The sequence below is a fragment of the Salvia miltiorrhiza genome, chromosome 7, assembly GCF_028751815.1.
Source record: "Salvia miltiorrhiza cultivar Shanhuang (shh) chromosome 7, IMPLAD_Smil_shh, whole genome shotgun sequence".
NCBI classification, from domain to species: Eukaryota; Viridiplantae; Streptophyta; class Magnoliopsida; order Lamiales; family Lamiaceae; genus Salvia; species Salvia miltiorrhiza.
Window position 1 is genome coordinate 48,962,025 of NC_080393.1, and position 20,202 is coordinate 48,982,226.

Consider the following 20,202-nt stretch of genomic DNA (forward strand, 5'->3'; position numbering starts at 1 on the left):
TCAGTCACTGCTGATTTTACACACATTCTCTTAGACCTTAGGCAAACCTCTGTTTGCCCAGAAGCCAAGGTCAAACTTGCTTCAAAGAACTTGTTCTTTGTAGTATAGTTGGCACTCGTTCAAACCTCCCCCCCCAAAAGAGTGTTTGAGTTATTCGGAGTTCAGGAAGGTACTCTGACTCTGAGTGAGAAGTCTTAGCGCGGGTTATGCTAAGAAAGAGAAATCCGACACGAGTGAAGTGTGGGTACTGAAGAAGGGTTTTCTTCAGTGGTACGGTTGTGTGCACCCGGCAAGCACACGATTTGGTTTGCAATGCACCTGTTAAGCACTTGCGGAGTGGATTATTGGTCTGATCAACCGACCGTGGATGTAGGAAAGGGTTTTTCCGAACCACGTAAAATTCTCTGTGTTGTTTACAGCTTTTAGTTTTACATTCATACTTGTGTTGTTTCAATTGATAAACTGAACACTGATTAACTGCAAAGAGAAATCTAAGACCAACAACGTGCTCAACCGAGGCTATTGCGAAACTAAGTTTAATTTCCGCTGCGTATGATATCAGTCTGACTGATCTATCTTCTGATAGTCAGGAAGAGTGTTATCATCTCTGTTTTTGCAAACCCGACTGACGCCCTTACGTACATCAGTTAAGTTCCAGCAACTTAACTGATAACTCCTTACTGAAGAACTTTCAGTATTAGTCGTCAATCCTGTTTGGTCAAAACTGTTTTCAGTAAAACAAGAGTCTATGTTTGCATGTAAAGTTTCCTTTTGATCTCTATCTGAGATCCCTCTAATTGAGGATTTTAAAAATAGCCCATAGGTGTATTCCCCCCCCCCCCATACACCTATTCGAGACCCTCAGAACCTAACACTCTAAATTACATTTTCATTTTCTATTTAGTTTATTCTTGTTTTTAATTAAATTTCACATTAAATTGAAAAACTAATATTTCACTAAATTTAAAAATTAATCCCACATTGATTGAAAATTAAAATTGCAATACAATTAAATAAAATCCTAAATTACTTAAAATTTAAAAAAACATAAAATAAAACACCATAAAATCTATGGAATATTGTTGCGTTGCTTGAATTCCGCCACCTTAGCCAAGTGAAACGACAACTCGTCCGGATTCATTTGAGAGGTGTCCCTACTCATCAACATGCTATCGGCGAGATCGCGTTAAGTTTGGGATAATACTCCCATTGCCTTTGCCATCTCCGCCATGTACTCAGGAGCTTGAGCATTGTCCTCCGACGTCTCCTCCTTCTTCTTCTTGCCTTTTTCTTTGTCTCTCTTGGCCGCCTTTTGCCATTGGGGCCGTGTGGAGATACTTTGATCGCTAGAAGTCGTTGTGCCACGACGTCTGAGCCCTTCGAGCGTTTATCCGAGTGGACATCCTCGCTGATGCTTGCGAATTTCTTGGACTCGTGCAATACCTTCCATGCATACGGATACCTGAACTTAGCACAAAACTCAACGATCCACATCTTTTCTGCTTGCTCGATGATTTGATCATCACTCATGTCGGATGCCCAATTATCGCGGCACTTTTTGTGCATGACCTCAAACCTTTTGCAGTCCTTCGCCACCCGTTGAAAGTGTGATTTGATTTGCTTGATGTCGCGTGGAATAGCTCCTTGGGGCCTTTGAGCATTGTAGGATATGCAGATGGCGCCCCAATACTGTTGTGATTTTTTATCGATCCCCACCACAGAGTCGTGGGTGTGTTTGAGATACAAACGACATATGAGTATCGTTTCTAGCGGATAGTAGTTACCACGTTGTTTGGTGGTCGTCGGCATAGAAGCAATCTCCTCCACGTCGGGCTCGGGGTCGGCCGCCACGGCAAATCGGGCGTTCAAATTGGTGGCCGCCACTTAAAAGGCATTTGATTCTTGCGTGAACTGCGAGAATCCTTGGCCGGATGCATTTGATTCGCCAGGAGATGGATTTTGGGGGTGTTCACGCCAATAATTTCTCCAATCTCCTTCCATGGTTATGTGAGAAAATAAAGTGTAGAAGATGAAGAATAGTAGTAGGGAATGAATGAAGATGAGAAAATAGGGAATGAATGATGAACATATTTATAGAAGAAAATAAGGAAAAAAAAAATTAACATGGCAATGGCCATAAAACAACAGCCACAATTTTGATTTTTTTTTTACACGAAAATGGCGCAAAAAAAGGGAAGTGAAGGCACGCGCTCTCCCTTGCACCGGGCGCGCTGCCTCGCATCGGCTCTTTGCACCGAGGGCTCGGCATTGGGGGCGGGTGTGAAGGAGGGGGGCTCGCACAGACTAGCGAGCCCCCATTGCCGATGCTCTTAACAGTGATTGTGCTAATTGTGTCACAATCATATTGTGGTTCTTGAAACATGATTATGTAAAATTATGTAAAGAATAACATTACCGTGTGAATTTTAAAACGTTTGTATTACCCATAATTGAGATTTAGGCCACTAAATCAATTAATTTGTTGCACCATTTTAAACTTCTAGTTACAGGTGACTCAACTAAAAACACCTCTAAGTTGACTTGCAATAGAACAAGGACATCCTAGTGATGGTAAGTTGACCCAGTGTCATCTCTCAAGGAAAGTCTTAAAGGGCTTTTAGTAGTATCGTAGGAAAAAGCAATAAAAGAAAGCAGTAAAGAGTTTGATTTTAAAAACTGGAACTTAAACTTAAACTTAAACTTAAATTAAACTTGACTTGAATTTAAACTTAACCTAGGCAAGAATTTAAACAACTCAAATTAAACCTAACTTAAGGAATTAAATACTTGTAAATTTAAAAACCAACTAATATAGGCGTGAAACTAAAGTGCATAATTTAAATTGCATAATTAAAAAGAAAGCATAAACATGAAAGAAAAACGTAAACATGATTAAACAAAATAAATTGAATTGAAATACGAAATACCGTAAAATCCTTGAACGTGCAATTGTGTCACGCAATCACAATCCAAGAATTAAAACTAAACAAAACTAAATTGAAATCTAACTAAAAACAATGAAAATCGACAACTATGAAAGCAATTAAATTCCTAAGCTTCGGATGCCAACAGATCTCAAAGATGGCGTCTAAAACTAGGGCAAGGGATTATATTTTTACAATGAAAAGTATGGCCCTATTTATAGACTTCAAATCCCTCTAGATCACCATGGAAGTTGCCATGCAAAGCCGGACTCTAAAAGGAATAGAATCGTGCAAAGGAAGGTAACTTCCAGCTGTAACGCGCGCTCTGGAAATAATCTCCACTCTAGCGGAAATCGCGGCTCTCGCCAGAGAAACGGCTTCCGCTCTGGCATTTTGATTTCTCTGGCTTTGATTTCTCTAGCTTTTGATTCCTCTGGCGCTTGATTCCTCTAGCGAGTGATTTCAGCAGCGAAGTGATTTCTCTGGCGAGTGATTTCAGCAGCGAAGTGATTTCGCTGCTCTGGTTTTCTCTATTCGCTGCTCTGGTTTTCTCTCCTCTGCTCTGACTTTTGACTTCGCTGCTCTGGGTTGGTTCCGCTACTCTGGCTCTGGGGCATTTCTCTGGCTTCCCATTTCGCTGCTCTGGCATGCGGGGCTTCGCTTCTCTGACATGCCAGAGTATGCACAAAAACGTAATTCTTAGCCCAAACTTCTCCAACATTTGCACTCTTTATCTCGAAATCCTAAATCTCCTGCAAAGCATAAAATACACCATAAAACGCACCAATTTCCAGAAGATTACCTAAAAATAAAGCTCATACAAACCCCAAATTTTAGAACAATTAAGTATAAATCAACAGGCTTTAAGATCATTTCCTCAGTCTTAAGGTTGGAGATCATCTTGTTATGGTCCATTTTTAATGTAGATATCAATTTATATCTGGGAAATGAACACTACAATCAGAACCAAATTCTTAAGCAAAATGATATTAGAACCGTTGTTAAGAAGAATTGCATTTTATGTTACAAACAAACACATACTCTCTTTCATGCAAAAGTAATAATATGAGAAAATGACACAAATTTTAATAATTATAATTGAGTTTATTATTAGTCAAAAAAGAAACTCACTTTAAATAAAGTATTAAAGTAGATAAAGGTGAATATTGGATTTTAGATTAAGCGTATGTTTGGCTAAATGTTTTAAGAGATTGGAAAGAGATTCTATTAATTAAATTCATTACTTATTTGATTCAAGTAATTATTTAACCATTACCCTTACTTGAGGGTAACCTAATTATCCAAATTATTATCCCTCAAAATAAAGGGGAAAAAAAAAAGAAAGGAAATATCTTACAAGTGATTCCTTTTCATTGTCACCATTACACTTCTTTATTTGATTGCATTCCATTTCCATTCCTCTACTTGAACCAAACGACCACTAAATTAAAGTAGTTAACCATGTATTATAAAATATATAAAATAAATTGATATAAAGATAATACTATGTACTATTAATTTGTCGTTGACCTCTTTTGAAAATAAAATAGGACTATTTTTTGTGAATGTTTTAAAATAAAAATATGAGTATTTTTATTAGAGGAATGGAGTATAAGGTTATTCGAAATATAACACTAAGACAAAGTAGTAATATGCATAAATGTCTCAAAACTGTGCAATGCACTCAAATCCATTCACAACTTGAATATTTTCTTGAACAATATGAAATCTCGAAGTTGAGGTAACATGCCACTTGTGATGATTTGAAACAAATTCTAAGCAAAAACAAACACTCCTTTATCCGAGTCGATCATCCTTTTTGATGCAGCAGATCCAACTATTCTCTCAAGCTGATCACAAACACAAACACAAACAAAAACAAGATGTATCACTAGATAACTCTTTAAATAAATATTTAAACAAATGTCCTGAAATATACACTTAAAATAAGAATGGGACTTGTACAAAAGAAGAAGCATTGCAAATACAGAATCAACAAGCATGCAAGCCATAAATAAATTTAATTTTAAAAAATCCAATTTAGAGGTGAGAAAGAATAGGCCATCAAACATCTAAATATTGTGAAGGAAAAATGTGCTATTGACTACTCTCCATTGCTTTATGGTGTTTGTAATTATATTTAACATAGAATACATGGAAGAATAGATTGTGAATCTATGAATGTCAAAACCAGTCTAATCCCCAATGTAAACTGAAACAAAGACCGGTATAGTATACAAGTGATCTAAATATAGAAAAATAAATGACCAATTTATATGATGAATATAGAAAAATAAATATAGGATACTAATCTCTTTCCGAAAACAAACTATTTTAAAGATAAATGACCAATTTATATGATCTTGCACAGATAAAGTACAAGAATGATACCCGGAGATTATCCAAACGAGAAAACAATACTCGGCAATTCATGCTATCAGACTCTTCCAGAAAGTTAACTATCTGGAAAAATAAGTAACAATTGTAGTGAGGGAATATCAACATACGAGAAAAGGAAACAACTGCTACTCAAAAATGGAAAGATACCTGTGGGTAGAATTCTTTTCTCTCTGGCAAGGAGTAAATTATCAAATTCTTCACACCGCGAATCTATTTGAAGTGGGGTGGGGGGAAGAGAGAAAATGAGAAGTAATACCAGTAAATGATCAAATTTTTCAGACGGACTAGTAAGTAATACTAGTCCGTTTATAACTGAGAAGTTCCGTGTGCAGCTGTTTCTAAGAGGCACCGGTAATAATAAGTTCCATCCCTTACTATGGCTCGGGGGGTTATACATGGCTTAGGTAGGATTAAGCAGTGCATTATTGGAAGAAAAATCCAAGGGGTGCTTAGGCAGAATTAGGTAGATTTCTTCTTCTTTTTTTGTGGAAAGAGCAAGGTCAACTCTGAAATAACTATTTGCGAGAAAGACAAGGACTAAACATAACAAACATATCTACAGACTACAAACATAAGGGAGTTTGACTAACCTTGTATCTGTAATAGAAATGGGCTCGCTCAGTGTAGAGCATAATTTTCTTTTCTCCTCTGAAAAACTCACCCCTGACATGAGAAATCTCATTTCGCTTTATATACCTACACAACAAAGAATCATTTTAGGTCTCTCAGAACACGCTTAAAAAAAATTGAAACAATGGAGAGGGGGATACAAAAATCAATTCATACAAGAGTTTACAGAACCAAATAGAAATGAAAATTTGCTTACTCTCCAAACAAGCAGACTGAAGCAGACTGAGATTTCAAATAATTCCTAAGTCGGACATACTCAAAGTAAGAGCTGACAAAAATCATCACTCCATCCTGGAAAAGGAAGAATACATAAAAAAAGTCACTCATTTGTCATGGATATGAATTTTAGAATCATATACAGATAAAGCTCCATGTCACCTGAACAGAATCTTTTATCTTGGGGAAGACCTGCCAAAAAAAAAAACTTTATCATTGTCATATTTGCCCAATGACCAAATCAAAAAAGATTTGTTAAAGTTGATCAATGAAGAACACAAGAACCAATTGCAACTATACTACGTTTCAAATCAGTGAGAAGTATCATTACTCCACAGGTGCCCTTTGAGAAATTTGGAAGTATTAAATTCAGAAGTATTAGGCTATCTGGCTATGCGATCACTCGTTTTATTACCATTCTGCGGAAAATTTTCAAGTGTTTTAGCTCTTTCTTTATTCTTTATCTCGCCATTTGCTATTTTTGATCAATAAACTGATCACAAGATAACTAGCATTTTGCGCTAACATTTTCAGATCTCTTACAGCATCTCTGTTTCCATTGTCACTTAAGCACTTAAGCAATGTAATTTTTATTCAAAATTGAAAGTCAAACCTCTATGTTAATACATAATATTGCATGTCAAATTGCAATAACTGTAGAGCAGTAAGTATTTAAGCTCTGATCCCACCAATGTGGCAGGAAACATCTAAGAATTTAACGGCTTAGAACTGAAACATATGAGAAGATCTGGATAAACCTTTTCACAGAAATATTTCAGACGGGCATTGTCAGCTTCCACTATTGATTCTATATCAAAACGCTCATAGATCTGCAAAATTGATAGATGACTTGTCAGATCATGAAGTAACTAACTGAAGAACCTATTCTAATATAACAATGCTTTATTAAATCAGATGAGAGACTACTACTAAAGCATACAAGGCAAGTGCACGCTTGTTACATACATTCATATTTGAATTAAAAGTTTAAACAATGTAAAATTCAAAACAATAATTACTACATTCAAATTCATTTAAGCACAAAAGTTGCTGTACTTGAATGAGAACATGAGCATGGACTGAACACTATGGTGGAATATGATATGGGTACTCTCAACTCCACATAATAGGGAAACTGCTCAATTATCGTTTTTACTCGCACCTAGATGCAAGTTATATGCTTCCGCAATAGTGCTTATAATAGTTATTACTTCATTGAGTCACAAATGTCATATGGTGATTGACTTTGGAGGTTACCTGTCGTGCTTGAATTAATATTTTTGGAAGAACTCCTTTGTATGAGCACTCCAATTTAACCTGAACCAGTGAACACCACGAAGAGAGCCTCACCCAATGAACTGAACAAAAAAAATTTGCAAATGGGAAGATCGATGTAGCAATCATATCATTTAGTAAAACATTTAGATTTATATGTCTTCAAATAAACATTTAACATAACCACTGGTTGTCTAAAATATATGCTCTGGTTAATACCAACTGACACACAAATTATGCGCAATTGTCGGTCCAATTCTAGAAGACTGACAAATATCTAAGGGAAATCAATGGTGCCCTCCTGATGGACATAATCTACAAGTTCTTGCTCCCTGATCGCCAGAACAGCACTGGCAACATAAATCAATTAAAATAAACCCATGCAATCACAGTACACCGAAATGAATATGGAAAACCTTGAGAAGTAATGAAAGTTCTACTACTAGATGTCACTATATTCCTTCACAGAGGTTAAAAGTGGTAGCCCAAATTTTGGACAAGCACATAGAGATATCAGGATAAACTTTTATGAGCAATCAATTAAATTGTAACATTTAAAAAATTAGTTTGACTATACCAGTCTAATTTAGTTGCCATTTTGATACGCTTATTACATATGTTAGCAATTAAAATCCTTACAAAATAACCTCTAGGTATTACAGTTTATTGTTTCAAGCAAAGTTTCATTTGGCACCCTAACAAACAGTGCAGGGATGAATAGGGCAACTCGCAGTACTCTGGTAGAAATATGCTAGAAATGACCCTGATAGCACGCACCCGACCTCTACACACACGATTTCAGGGGTTTATATTTCCTAAGGGCAACTAATAACTAAAAGATATTGGCAAATGTGATTGAATAGAAATGAGAATTGCAAAAACAAAGTTCAAGCTGAAAGTAAGGTAAAACTTAGCACATTGCATGAATTACAATATAGAGAATATGAGCAAACCTTTCCTCGGTAGTTAAGGCAATGCTGATTAAACAACGCATTCATTTCTGCAAAAGTAACAATATAAGAATGTTAAAAGAGATACTTCAACTTCAAACCAAATTGGAAAAGCCACATCTACTCAAGATGCTACTCGCGTTCAGAAAATGTTTTGAGAAGAGAGATCATAGAAAGGATAGAGCCACTGATTACTAGGTTTGAAAAAGCCCAAGGCGCCCGAGGCGCAAACATGCCCCGGAGCCTAGGCGCAGGGCTTTAAGCTCAGGCGCGGGCTTTTGGTAGGCGAGACGCACCTAAAATATAAAAATTCTAATATATTTATCTATAATATATTTTCTACTTAAAACACAAATACTTAAAATATACAAATACTTAATTTAGAACAATAAATAACACCATATAAAAATAAAAAAAGATATACATTATGGGTTTATATACCTCCATATATTACTTTAAGAGGCAAATACTTTGTGTATTTGTATAAAAGTTGCAGTTGGGCCCCTTTTTATTAAAAGTTGCGGCTGAATGGGTAATAAATGGGGCTGAATGTAATAAATTAATATTAAATTTACCTTCATATATTACTTAATAACAAAGTAAAAGTTGCAGCTGGGACCCTTCTAATAAAAAGTTGCGGCTGAACACAGCCTTTTAATTAGGCTGCGCCGCCTGAAAAAGCAATTTCCCCTAGGGCAAGCACGCCTAGGCGCGCTTTTTTTGCGCTTTTCCACACCCAGGGTGCGCCTCTTGTAGGCAGCCGCGCTTCGCACCAAAAAGCCCCCGACCCATGCGCCTAGCCTAAGGCGCGCGCCTTGGCGCGCTTTTTAAAACCCAGACTGATTACTGTTAAATCTAAGGATTAAGTTTTTTGTGATCTTATTTTCTTCCCTATCTCATGCATGTGCTTCCATGTTCCATCTGCATAACAACACCAACCGAGATTCATAACAGATATATTATCAACTGCATTACCTGGATTTGTATGAGAACCTAAAATTACTGTCTGCCGATAGAAACGTGCTTGTCCATCTAGATACCTGAAAAGCGAAGATATTTAATTACAGAAAAATATATAACACGAAGCCAGTAGATTAACAATTAGAAAGGCTCTACTTCATCACTTCCCAACAAATTACCGACAGATCCTCATCACTTCCTACTTTGGAACAAAAATACTACTCCCTCCGTCCCTCAATTTGGTATCCCTTTGAGAATGGCACGGGTTTTAATAAAATAGTTGAGTGTGTTGTGAGTGGAGTAAGGGCCCCATATTTTATAGGGTTGTGTGGAGTACTTTTATTAAAAATAGAAAGGGATACTAAATTGGGGGATGGACTAAAATGGCAAAAGGGATAACAAATTATGGGGGGTGGAGGGAGTACTAATTAATACAAAAATACAAAATACAAAAATACAGATATACACCAAATGCATACCATGGTCTTAAGCGCATAACATCAGTTCCATGCTGCTTACATGGCAGCTTATTCAGTTGTTCAACAACAGTATTCACATGGGACCAATTCTGGAGAATATCATAGAATGAAACAGAGCCAATACAAAATATCAGTTATAAAATATGATATGAGTGAGAAATTAAACAAATAACTGGAACACCTGCATCAACATAACATCTGCGTGGTCAATGATTAAGATCTGCGAAATTCTCATCGATCAGCATATTATTTAAAAGCAAAATTATGCAACATAACTCATGGATAACAAGCAACTTTCTTACTTCTATGGAAGAAAGATAATCAACGTCTTTTTCCTTTAGAGCTTCTGCCTCCCCAATTTTCTGCAACCAAAGAATTCAATAATTAGAACAACGTAGGAAAGAATCATTTATCTGCTAAACAAATCTATATATTATATTAAAGACCAGTTAAACGGTCACTTTTTCCCGGAAAAATTCAAATAATTCCCCGCTAAATTCAAATTTATGTTAACCACTTTAGTCAACTTTTTCATCATAATTTTTTGTGAATATTTAGTTTGACAGCTGTATGACAACTTTATTGATTGCTTAATGGGGCAGTTTTCGTCAGTTTTCGGAAAACGTGTACATATTAAATTCCCAGTAGAGCATTGTTTAGTTATCAATATTTATATTTTAAATTAACTGCCATTTACATAAATGAACAGATTAAGAAAATAAAAAAATAAAAAAAAATAATTTTTCGTAATACATACCCCACAAAGCCACGTTTAACGATTGTTTATGAACGGCAGTTACATATCACATACAAAATAAAACTGACAACTTATTTATATATATCCAATATTCACATTTCACCACATACAATTTACAACCACATTCATTTTTGCTCTTTAAAAGGCACCATTGTTCAGATTTGCTCGAATCAGCACATAAAGCATCTCCACATATCGAAAATGGCACCATTGTTCAGTTTGATAAAAGATTTGGAGCCCAATAGAAGGAACATCGCATTAAAGAAGAAATAAAGCTTTTCTACAGGTGATTTTTGTATACTAGAATTTGCACTCGTGCGAAGCACGAAAAATATTTTTATATTTTATTATATATAAAATTAATTATTATTTGATTATTATATAAAAATTATAAATATAATTAAAAATACTAGAATTTAAGATAAATATAAAAATTAAAATATATTTAGTTTAAAACAAGATTATAGGTAGATATTAGTAGATATACAAACCCTAAAGAAAGTTGAAGCAAAATCTAGGTGAAACCTACAAAAAGCTCATAGAATGATAAGACCAAGCTCTTTATCGAGCTTTTGTATATGAAGAGATGGACAAGCTCTTCATCGAGAATAATGACCACTTTTTATTGGTTTCTTACATTCACCCCAATTTAGTTTTGATATACATATACCACACTATCCAAATAGATATTTTGCATTGACGAATAAGAGAAATAAACAACCTCAAATTACATGTGAAGGGAGTTTTAAAATTTCATAAATTATTAATTTAACACATGACGAATCATGTCCCAAACAATTTTCTTCATTTATTTATTATTCAAGAAATAGCATAAATGAATGTGGTACTTCATATGTAAAAGAAACAATGACGTGTCACAGACTCAGATTTATTGATTTAACAAATGAAGTGTTATTTGACGTATAATCTCTTTCAGATTTGGATGATACAATAGAAGGTAAATTAATTTTTTCAAATAAAATTTTACTCCCTCCGTCCGCCAAGATTATGTAAAAATTACTATATTTGGCGTCCGCCAAGATTATGTCACTTTCCTTTTATGGCAATGGTCCCACCATCCTCTTTAATATTTTATCCTTACTAACACTCTTTATTTACAAAAAACCCACTCAAAATTCAATCTCAACCACACATCTCATAAAGTGGTGGGACCCTTTCTCCACTACATCAAAATCATCACCAATTTTATTAAATCCCGTGCCCAAGCAATTTTACATAATTTTTGCGGACGGAGGGAGTATTATTTTATGTATTACTATTTATTGATAGTAAATGAAAATAATGAATATTGCCATATTGGCGGTACATATAGAACTCTTATTTGATTTTAGCATTTAATTATAATTTGATTTGACTTACTTACACGCACGCAATGTCTTATATGTATGTTCTTTTATTTAAAATATTATTTAAAAATAATGCTTGCCGGCCGTGCAATGCATAGGTGATGTTCGCCGCGCATCGCGCGGGTGGATGTACTTTTTTTTTTTTTTTGATCAGAAAATTTTCATTAAAGAAAAACAGTGGTACCAGGGATACCTAAAAGTTAATACAAGAAGGGTAGATGTACTAGTACAAATACAGAATTGGGGTCATATATGACTCAAGATCTAGGGGGATCAGACAGAAACTGAAAAACAAATTTAGTGTCTCATAATTTATCAGAGCAAGGACTATATGCAGCGCACACCTAAACCATAGATATACATTTAAAAAAAATGAAAAAAAAAAAAAAAAAAAATTGACCAAGACATATGATAGTGTAGGATTTGTAATAAGGAAATTCTTACAGTGATCAAGCCGAGAGGAGATGCAATAATGATGTCTGAAGTATAGAAATCACCATACAACTTAATGCCCCTACAAAAAAAATATATATCAAAGTTGTACACAAACCACTTGGAATTGTTGGATATCAACCAGATAACTATTATGATGCTATCTACACAATTTTCTGAGCCTATGTGCCTAGTATTTTTAGGAGAAAAAGAAATAATTGTGCTTGCACTACATACAAGACAGCAGCACACTACTGCATACAAAATCAGAAAATGAAGGAAACTGCAAAAATGTGTTCTGATGGGAACCACATGTTGTGACTCGTGATTACCTATTGGTATACTTTATGCCAATCATGAAGTGGTCGTTGTTGTCGTCACCCCTGCCAAAAAGGACCTGGAAGTCAAGTGGTTTTCCAGATGTTCTGAGTTTAGGGATCTCAAGATCATCATCTTCATCCTTGTTCTCAGTCCGTCCAGATCCAAACTCTTCACAAAATCTTTCCAAATTTTCCACAGTCACCTGTAAAGGGAAAATATTTTCAATGAACCTTTACCTATGCATTGTGATAACCAAGTAGCTATCTACATTGTACATGACCCAATGTTTCATGAGAGGAGGACTAAACATATTGAGGTTGACTGCCATTTTATTCGCGAGTGTGTATTGAGCTAGACTATTGCTACTCCATTCATTTCTCGTCTAGCTAAATTGTTGATATCTTCACTAAACCGTTTGGCGGGAAACGCTTCTCAGAACTTTGTACCAAGTTGAACATGATCGATGTATATGCTCTTGCTTGAGGGGAGTGTTGTAGAATATTTTTTTTCACGTTTTCCTTCTTTATCTGTTGTTATTTTAGGAATAGATTTAATCTAGTAGTAACCCTAGCTTTCTACTCCCAACATTTATGGGAGACTATCTTGCTCTGAATATATAGTTTATTCTTTCTCCTATATGTCTATACTTTTGCTTCACAGATGTCATCACAGGTACTCATACCATAGTCCATAAAGCAATAAACACTGTACCTTATGTTTGGTTGGAGTCAACTGTATCAACCTCTTGACAACCCTGCGCATGATGCCCGCTAGAGGCAAAAGCATCAGAACCTGAACAGAACAAAAATAAGAAAATCAGAAGATGCATCCAACGCCACAAACATGTAGTAGCAAGTGCAAGTGACCCATAGAAAAGTACTGGATAACTCAGTAAAGCAAAGCCTGAATAGGAGGCTGCTTGGGTTGGGCAGGAATGTGTACTGACAGACATATTGACAATATTTTTTTGAAAGCAGGAATAAGCAAGAAACAGTTGAACCACACAAGTAGTGCATCCAGTGGTTCTTTGCTTTCTTTATCTTGTTACTATTTAAGTGCAATATGTGTCCAGGACTACACTTAATAATTCTTCATTCCAAAGTTTCAAGTAATAATTCTGCAAAAGATCTTTCTCTTTTTTTCTGGAGAGAGGGGAGGTAAGAAGACATCAAGTAAAAGTTAGCTCACTCTATTATTTATAACTATTGGTGAAATTCTCATCAAAGTAACAATTTTTCAAAAAATTGGAAATGTAAAAAATAAAAAAACTAGCTTACACCCCAAATATAAAGTTATCTACATAAAATTTATAGTTGAACTCCACTATGAGTTTTAAGCTGTTTGAGTAATCTACAAATGAAATCACAAAATAATTTAGACAATCAAGCATCAAAGTTCCCAGCTATTCAAGTCAGGATCAAAGAACACATTTTGCAATAAGAGCCACAATCATTGAACAAGATAACTTTATTTCATAATTGCAAGGGAATAAAAGCATAATAGCATACCTTAGGACGAGTAAAGCCACGATCCCTGTAAGCGTCATCATCAACACTTTGGCACTCGACACTTACTTGATTCTTACTCAGCTTCCTTTCATTTTTTACCATAAGATCCTTGCTTTTAAAAACGTGATTCAACTGCACAATATGATCACTTAAGTTAATGATAAAGGCAATAACTAAGAGTAGTATCAAGAAGATGACCCGTGTTCCACGTAAGTACATAGGTATGCAACATTTGTAGTTGAAAACATGTAAATATTATAATAAATAGAACAGGTCAAGTATATACCGAATGCATGAGATACGCATCCATGATGTTTGAATCTTCTTCCAATCCTTTGAGGTAAAAAGGCTCCTTGTTATAGTGCATTATATCATAATAGCTGCTACCTATTAAAGTAAACCGTTGAATCACAAGTGGCATTAGGAACTCATTCACATTTAGCATATAAAGTCTTAATACAGAGAAGAAAGAAAATATGTAATTTTAAATGGAATCTGTATGGAAGATAAAAGAAATTGTCCAGCCAACCACAATGACATTAGCCTCCCACAAACATACTCACCAATAAAGCAAAAGTGAAAATTGAAAGACATGAGATAATGAAAAGGAATACATTTTCAGAACATCCAAATGAAACCAAGCTTTAAAGTAGTACTCTATGACAATCTGATATGAAAAATTTGCACAACTCAAGAAACACATTTTCCCTCAACTCAAGAGAAACAACCGATATGAAAATTTTGCAAAAGTTTTTTAATCCCATATGTGGATGAACATACTATCACTCAGAGCCATGCCTCAAATACTCCAAAAACTCAATTGCATATGTATTTGACATGGATATGCTCATCCAATTTTCCCTCTGATAGAACTACAATACAGAATAGGTTTGTGCATATGGATTTCAATGTTTTAAAAAGCTTAAGGCGGAACTGAGGCGTTTTACCTCGGCGAGGCGTAAGCCTCACAACAAAGACGAAAAAAATCAAAATAATTATAAAAAAGGATAAAACAACATATATCAATCAAAAAATAACCAGTTCATCAAAATAAAATTATCTCAAAATATATTTGCTATAGGGAAGCTATTGTTTATTTTACTTACAGATTGAAAAAAATGATCTTAGTTTAGATTGATGACATTCACTGCTGCTTGATGCCTTGCAGCTTTCCAACCAATGCTTGTATAACCTCGGCTTGAGACCAGAGAGAGAATTTGTTTCCAGATCCTACATAAAATATTGTGTTACATGCAATATGCATCTAAAGAAAACCAATAAAAAGCCAGAGTAAGAATCAAACTGAATTACTGCCCCATATGATCTCTAAATTTGAAAAACAAACATTATTATAATGTTCTTAAAAGAGAATAGCGAAGAGAACATCTCAGTTAGGCAAATTCATAAATTTCCAGAATCCATGAAACAACATTCAGATGGAAGTTCCAGTGGAATCATTTACTTCATAAAAAAAAACCGCTCTAAGCTATTGAACCAAAACTATGCTAAATCACTATAAGCTATTGACCCAAAACTATGTTGTGTTCTAAGGCACAAGAAAATTTATTAGCTAATTCAATCCGCATTCTTGACTCCAACAAAAAGAGTTTGACACTTATAATTGAAGCATACAAAATGAAGTCTATGGATTGAACAGCAAAAACACCTGATGCATGAATTAGTAAAGGAAACAACTATTGACAAATTAATTTTAAGTAAATAATTGCTCACTGAGAAATAAGAAACCTTCAAATTTGAGAAACGAGTATCTGATATCACATGAAGAAGTAAAAGCATAAATAAATAAATAAATAAATAAATAAAACAAGAAAAACCTTAATAGAGCATTCTCCTGTTCCTTTCCAATGACAATTTGACATGTTAATAGCTGGCATCTTCCATGTGTACTTCCATTTCCTTTTTAATAAAGAGTCCACCTCGGCAGATACCAGTTTGTAACTCAAATGATTGTCAAAGTTGCTGCATGCAGAGAAAACTTAAATGTAAATTTTTCTAGGGATGCAACAGGAAGCAAGACTTCAATGTAAGGAATCATTTTACATTTCCCAATACCACAGAAACTAATACATTTAGAAGAAGAATTAAACGGAAACATAGACAATCAGGTCTCTCGTGTACTAGTGGACAAATTTCTTTAGCATAAAATACAATGTATTAGTAAATGTAAATCTAAAGAGAGACTGCATAGTTTTCACAAGCCTCCAAGTCTAACAAAATAAAGTTCTTTACCTTCCCAGTCACCTAGTTATCACTCGGGCATCTTTACGCACTGATAATTTTATATCAATCTTTAGTTGGCTAAAACATTAGTAGCTCAAAAGGCAGCCAATGTTCTATTTCGGACAACACAAATGTTATTCGGACACAGAAAAAGATACATAGAAGAAAGATTTCTTCTGCAAAATTAAAGACGTAGAGCATTGAGTTCACAGAAAATATGCCCTTGTCGATGACAAAATTAAGAAAATGATCATAATCACAAATAGTGATGTGAACTAAAGAGTACTCAAAACTCTTTAGTAGAACAAATACAACACATGATTTTGCTAGGAAAAAAAGAAGCTAAACAAACTAAAGTAACATTGTGAAAAAAAAAGTCTAGTGACATTCAGCATCAAAAAACTTCTATCACTATTTCAATCATTTCAGAAAGAGCTCTTTTGAAACTAGAATACAGTCAGATTTCCATATGCTACATCATGCTGCGAGTTCGCACTTCCTCGAAATAATGAATAACCACACCCTTAGGGAACATTTTAAATGCTGTGACTGGATCGGCATATATTGAAAGTATCATTGAAAAGCATAATACCTTATAACTGAAGATGCATCTGAAAGGGCTTGATCGTTCGCTATTGATGTGGCTTCTTCATCTGTGTCGGACATTACATCATAATCATCTGTGTCGGACATTGCACCTTCACTCAGTTCCACATGGTCCTTATCTTTTCCAACAATGTCACGCCTAGGCGACGTACTATCATCGCCTACATAAAGCAAAAAGGGCAATGATGATTTGAACTCAAAAAAAAAAAAATTTGTGTCCTCAACAAGCTCTTAAAATTATATGAAACAAAAACAGAGCAGCTTGAGAAGATCTCAACTTCCGAGTTTCAAAAGATTTATCACGACTTCAATGAAAAGAAAAATAAATAATTATTGTTTTGTTTAAAAGTATGTAAGATCAAACCAATCAGCAAAACACATATTAGTGGTAATTACTTCATTATAATGAGGTTACCAAGTAAGATTGGATAAATAATAAGAAGCAAATAGAAAAGAACTCTTGGATGAAACTTCTATCGCTTGAAACTTTAAGGTTGCATCCTCTAGTCTAAATAAACCGCTCTTATGAATTTAACTAACTAAAAGCATATACTAACATTCTATCTCTAAGGGTATCTCAATTGAGAAAGCTTAAGAGTAAATTAATCCATTCTATATAGATTAGCTTACAATTAATAACTAAAACACCAATCACTTAGCATAGTTCTAAGAGTTCTTTTCATAACTATCCCAAGTAAGAAATCTCAAACATGTATTCATATATGAATCTCAACTTTGAAAAATCATATAAAATCAACCACTTCAAAGAAAAATATAAACTTCACCTTTTAGAAAGCTATTAAAGTCTATCTTTATTAGCAAGTTACAAAAACACAATACATCAAGTGTATAAGAAATCATATCATAAAAGGTTGAATCTGCCACTGACTTTGCTGATTCATGCAGTACATCTCATAAAATAGTTTGACATATCTAAGAGTGTCGGATTAAGTTGAAATTTTGCAGAGATCTATCATTTGGACTACGGAAACATCATCAAAAGCTTCCCACAAGATATTGTTATGTCAAGCCAAAAACTGACAACAATGCATTCTTTGTTTCAATTCAACATATATCTGATATTTGGCCAAATAAAAAGTGTATAAACCCAAATACATCATCTTAATACATACTAAAATGCTTCAACTTAAAATTTAACTCATCTTTATCACGTCAACATATAGTAGCATACTTGATATCCCCCAATTACTATCATATTACTCGATTCTAAATAATTACTAGCTTAAACACATAAGAATTAACATAATTCAACATCAAACTAATTCCCCTCCCAATACCCCTATTTTCAAAAACAGAATAAGGAAGAAATAAGGAAAACTTCTTCGATTTTGATCACAGACGAAGCTTGACTAAATGATTCTTACCTAGAGCAGTTCTCCAACAGATTTCAAAATGGTTGCTAGTCTCTTTGAAGCTTGAAACAAAATAAAATGAGATTAAAAAGAGGTGGAAAGGGGACGATGAACTGAAAAAAAAAAGGAGAAAGTTTGGCTTTCACTATAAGCTTCGTTTAGTGGCTACTCTAATAAAACAAGAATAATCTATACTTATATAAATACACAGTTTTTTACTGAATTTTTTTTTCCAGCCACTGTACACATCTTTTTATCCACTGAATATTTGGTTGCAATGTTGTCCAATGGGTAATCTTAAAAATTTATTGCAGTAAAATCATTTCTTTTTTGCTTTAAAATTCTTGGTTGTTCAAATTCTTTTTATGTTTTTTATGTGGTACTTTCCTGGAGACTCTCTTTAATCGTAGTTATTCTATGTCTTTTCTATGTTTTTTATTTTTTTTATGTGGTACATTTCTTTCTCTCTTTAATTAAAAGGTAGCTAATATTTATGAATTTTCTATGGAGATCAAGACTCAATCTTTCAATGGAGCACGGAAGTATGACACATCAGATCTGCAAAAGACAAAAGACAAAAAAAAAATAGTTTTAGTGTATATTCAAGATTTACAGCAAGTTGGCTTAAAGGGTTTACTCATGTTAATGTTTACACAAAAAAATAAAGCAATACATTATAATCACATGCAAAGACATATATACAATTCGATATGTATTAAATCGAAGAATATATTGTATATTTGTAATCTAGAAATTTTGATGGACTAAGAAATCCAAGCATCTCAAGAACATTATTGAACACAAAGAAATTCATTATATATATATTCATTATATATATATATATATATATATATATATATATATATTTATATATATATATATATATATATATATATATTTATGTGGATGCTCAACTCATCATAATTGTGAAAATAGTGTAAAATAGCCAAGTTAAAGAAACTATTTCAAATAGGGAAACTGTGTTTCAATAATCAGTGTTTGGTAATTTGAAACGGTTTCTGAATTTCTTTTTCTCTTTTATTTGACAGAGAATAATGAATAGAATGGAAGAGAGGCAGGAAGAAGAAGCGTGTTGATGATGATACCTGATAAACAATGGCGGAGGTGGCAAGACTGTGAGTGTGTAAGAAAGGTGAAGAGAGAGGAGTGAGGTGGTACCGTTTATCTGCAAATTAACTCAAATTAGCTCCAAAACGCCAGAAACCAAAATAAAACACATCACCAAGGTTACTACAGAAGAGCACCAAAGAGACACCAGCTATGAGTACACATATTTAGTTACATTGTAAACACAAAATAATACCATAAACACAAAAAAAAAAAAAAAAACTTTTCTTTTCAAATGATCTACAAATATGATACTAATAAACGAAACAAAAAATTAGAATTAGATCTTATGCAGACGGCCGAGATCAGGAGAGTACTCGTCGTTTGAAACCCGGACGGCGGCGGCTGGATACGGGTTGTGCAGAGGGAGGCGGCGGCGAATTTATCGTCGTCGAGGAGGGAGGTTCGCGCCATATGATATAACCTTAGAGGCGGGCTCCAACAGCTTCGTCAACCAGTCGCTACTATCGTTGGTATTAGTGTTGTTACCACGAATGGCGGTGGGGAGAAGGCTGGCAGGGAGAAGGATGCAGAGTTGCAGACGAGGGAGAAGAGGAAAAGAGAAGATCGCTGCGCCGCTCTGTGTTAAACCCCTAAAACCCCCAATTTTTACTATTTTTTATTTTTGCCTCATC

The 20,202-nt window shown here is 34.4% G+C and overlaps 1 protein-coding gene across 1 annotated transcript; it reads right to left on the reverse strand.

Moving 5' to 3' along the window:
* Positions 1–4,553: 4,553 nt before the first annotated feature.
* LOC130994599 (protein NUCLEOLAR FACTOR 1-like) lies at positions 4,554–20,164 on the reverse strand. The gene is made up of 24 exons (XM_057919649.1): positions 19,885–20,164; positions 19,546–19,625; positions 18,452–18,997; positions 17,053–17,227; positions 16,055–16,199; positions 15,326–15,449; positions 14,506–14,606; positions 14,220–14,351; positions 13,423–13,503; positions 12,723–12,913; positions 12,403–12,472; positions 10,137–10,196; positions 10,016–10,054; positions 9,835–9,923; positions 9,371–9,435; positions 8,399–8,445; positions 7,428–7,487; positions 6,929–7,000; positions 6,333–6,362; positions 6,151–6,245; positions 5,915–6,020; positions 5,472–5,534; positions 5,316–5,387; positions 4,554–4,774 (listed from the first exon to the last, which is right to left on the reverse strand). The coding sequence occupies exons 4-24, from the start codon at positions 17,151–17,153 to the stop codon at positions 4,700–4,702; spliced, it is 1,818 nt and encodes a 605-aa protein (XP_057775632.1). The 5' UTR covers positions 17,154–17,227; positions 18,452–18,997; positions 19,546–19,625; positions 19,885–20,164; the 3' UTR covers positions 4,554–4,699.
* Positions 20,165–20,202: the final 38 nt, after the last annotated feature.

What these genes read in the sequence shown, in the direction of transcription:
- LOC130994599 (XM_057919649.1), bottom strand. Translation starts at nt 17,153, where the DNA reads ATGTCCGACACAGATGATTATGATGTAATGTCCGACACAGATGAAGAA. An exon ending in AAGATCATTTTTTTCAATCT is followed by an intron (nt 14,607 to 15,325) that starts GTAAGTAAAATA and finishes TTACTTTAATAG; the next exon opens with GTAGCAGCTATTATGATATA. An exon ending in CTCGTTTGGATAATCTCCGG is followed by an intron (nt 4,775 to 5,315) that starts GTATCATTCTTG and finishes GTTTGTGATCAG; the next exon opens with CTTGAGAGAATAGTTGGATC.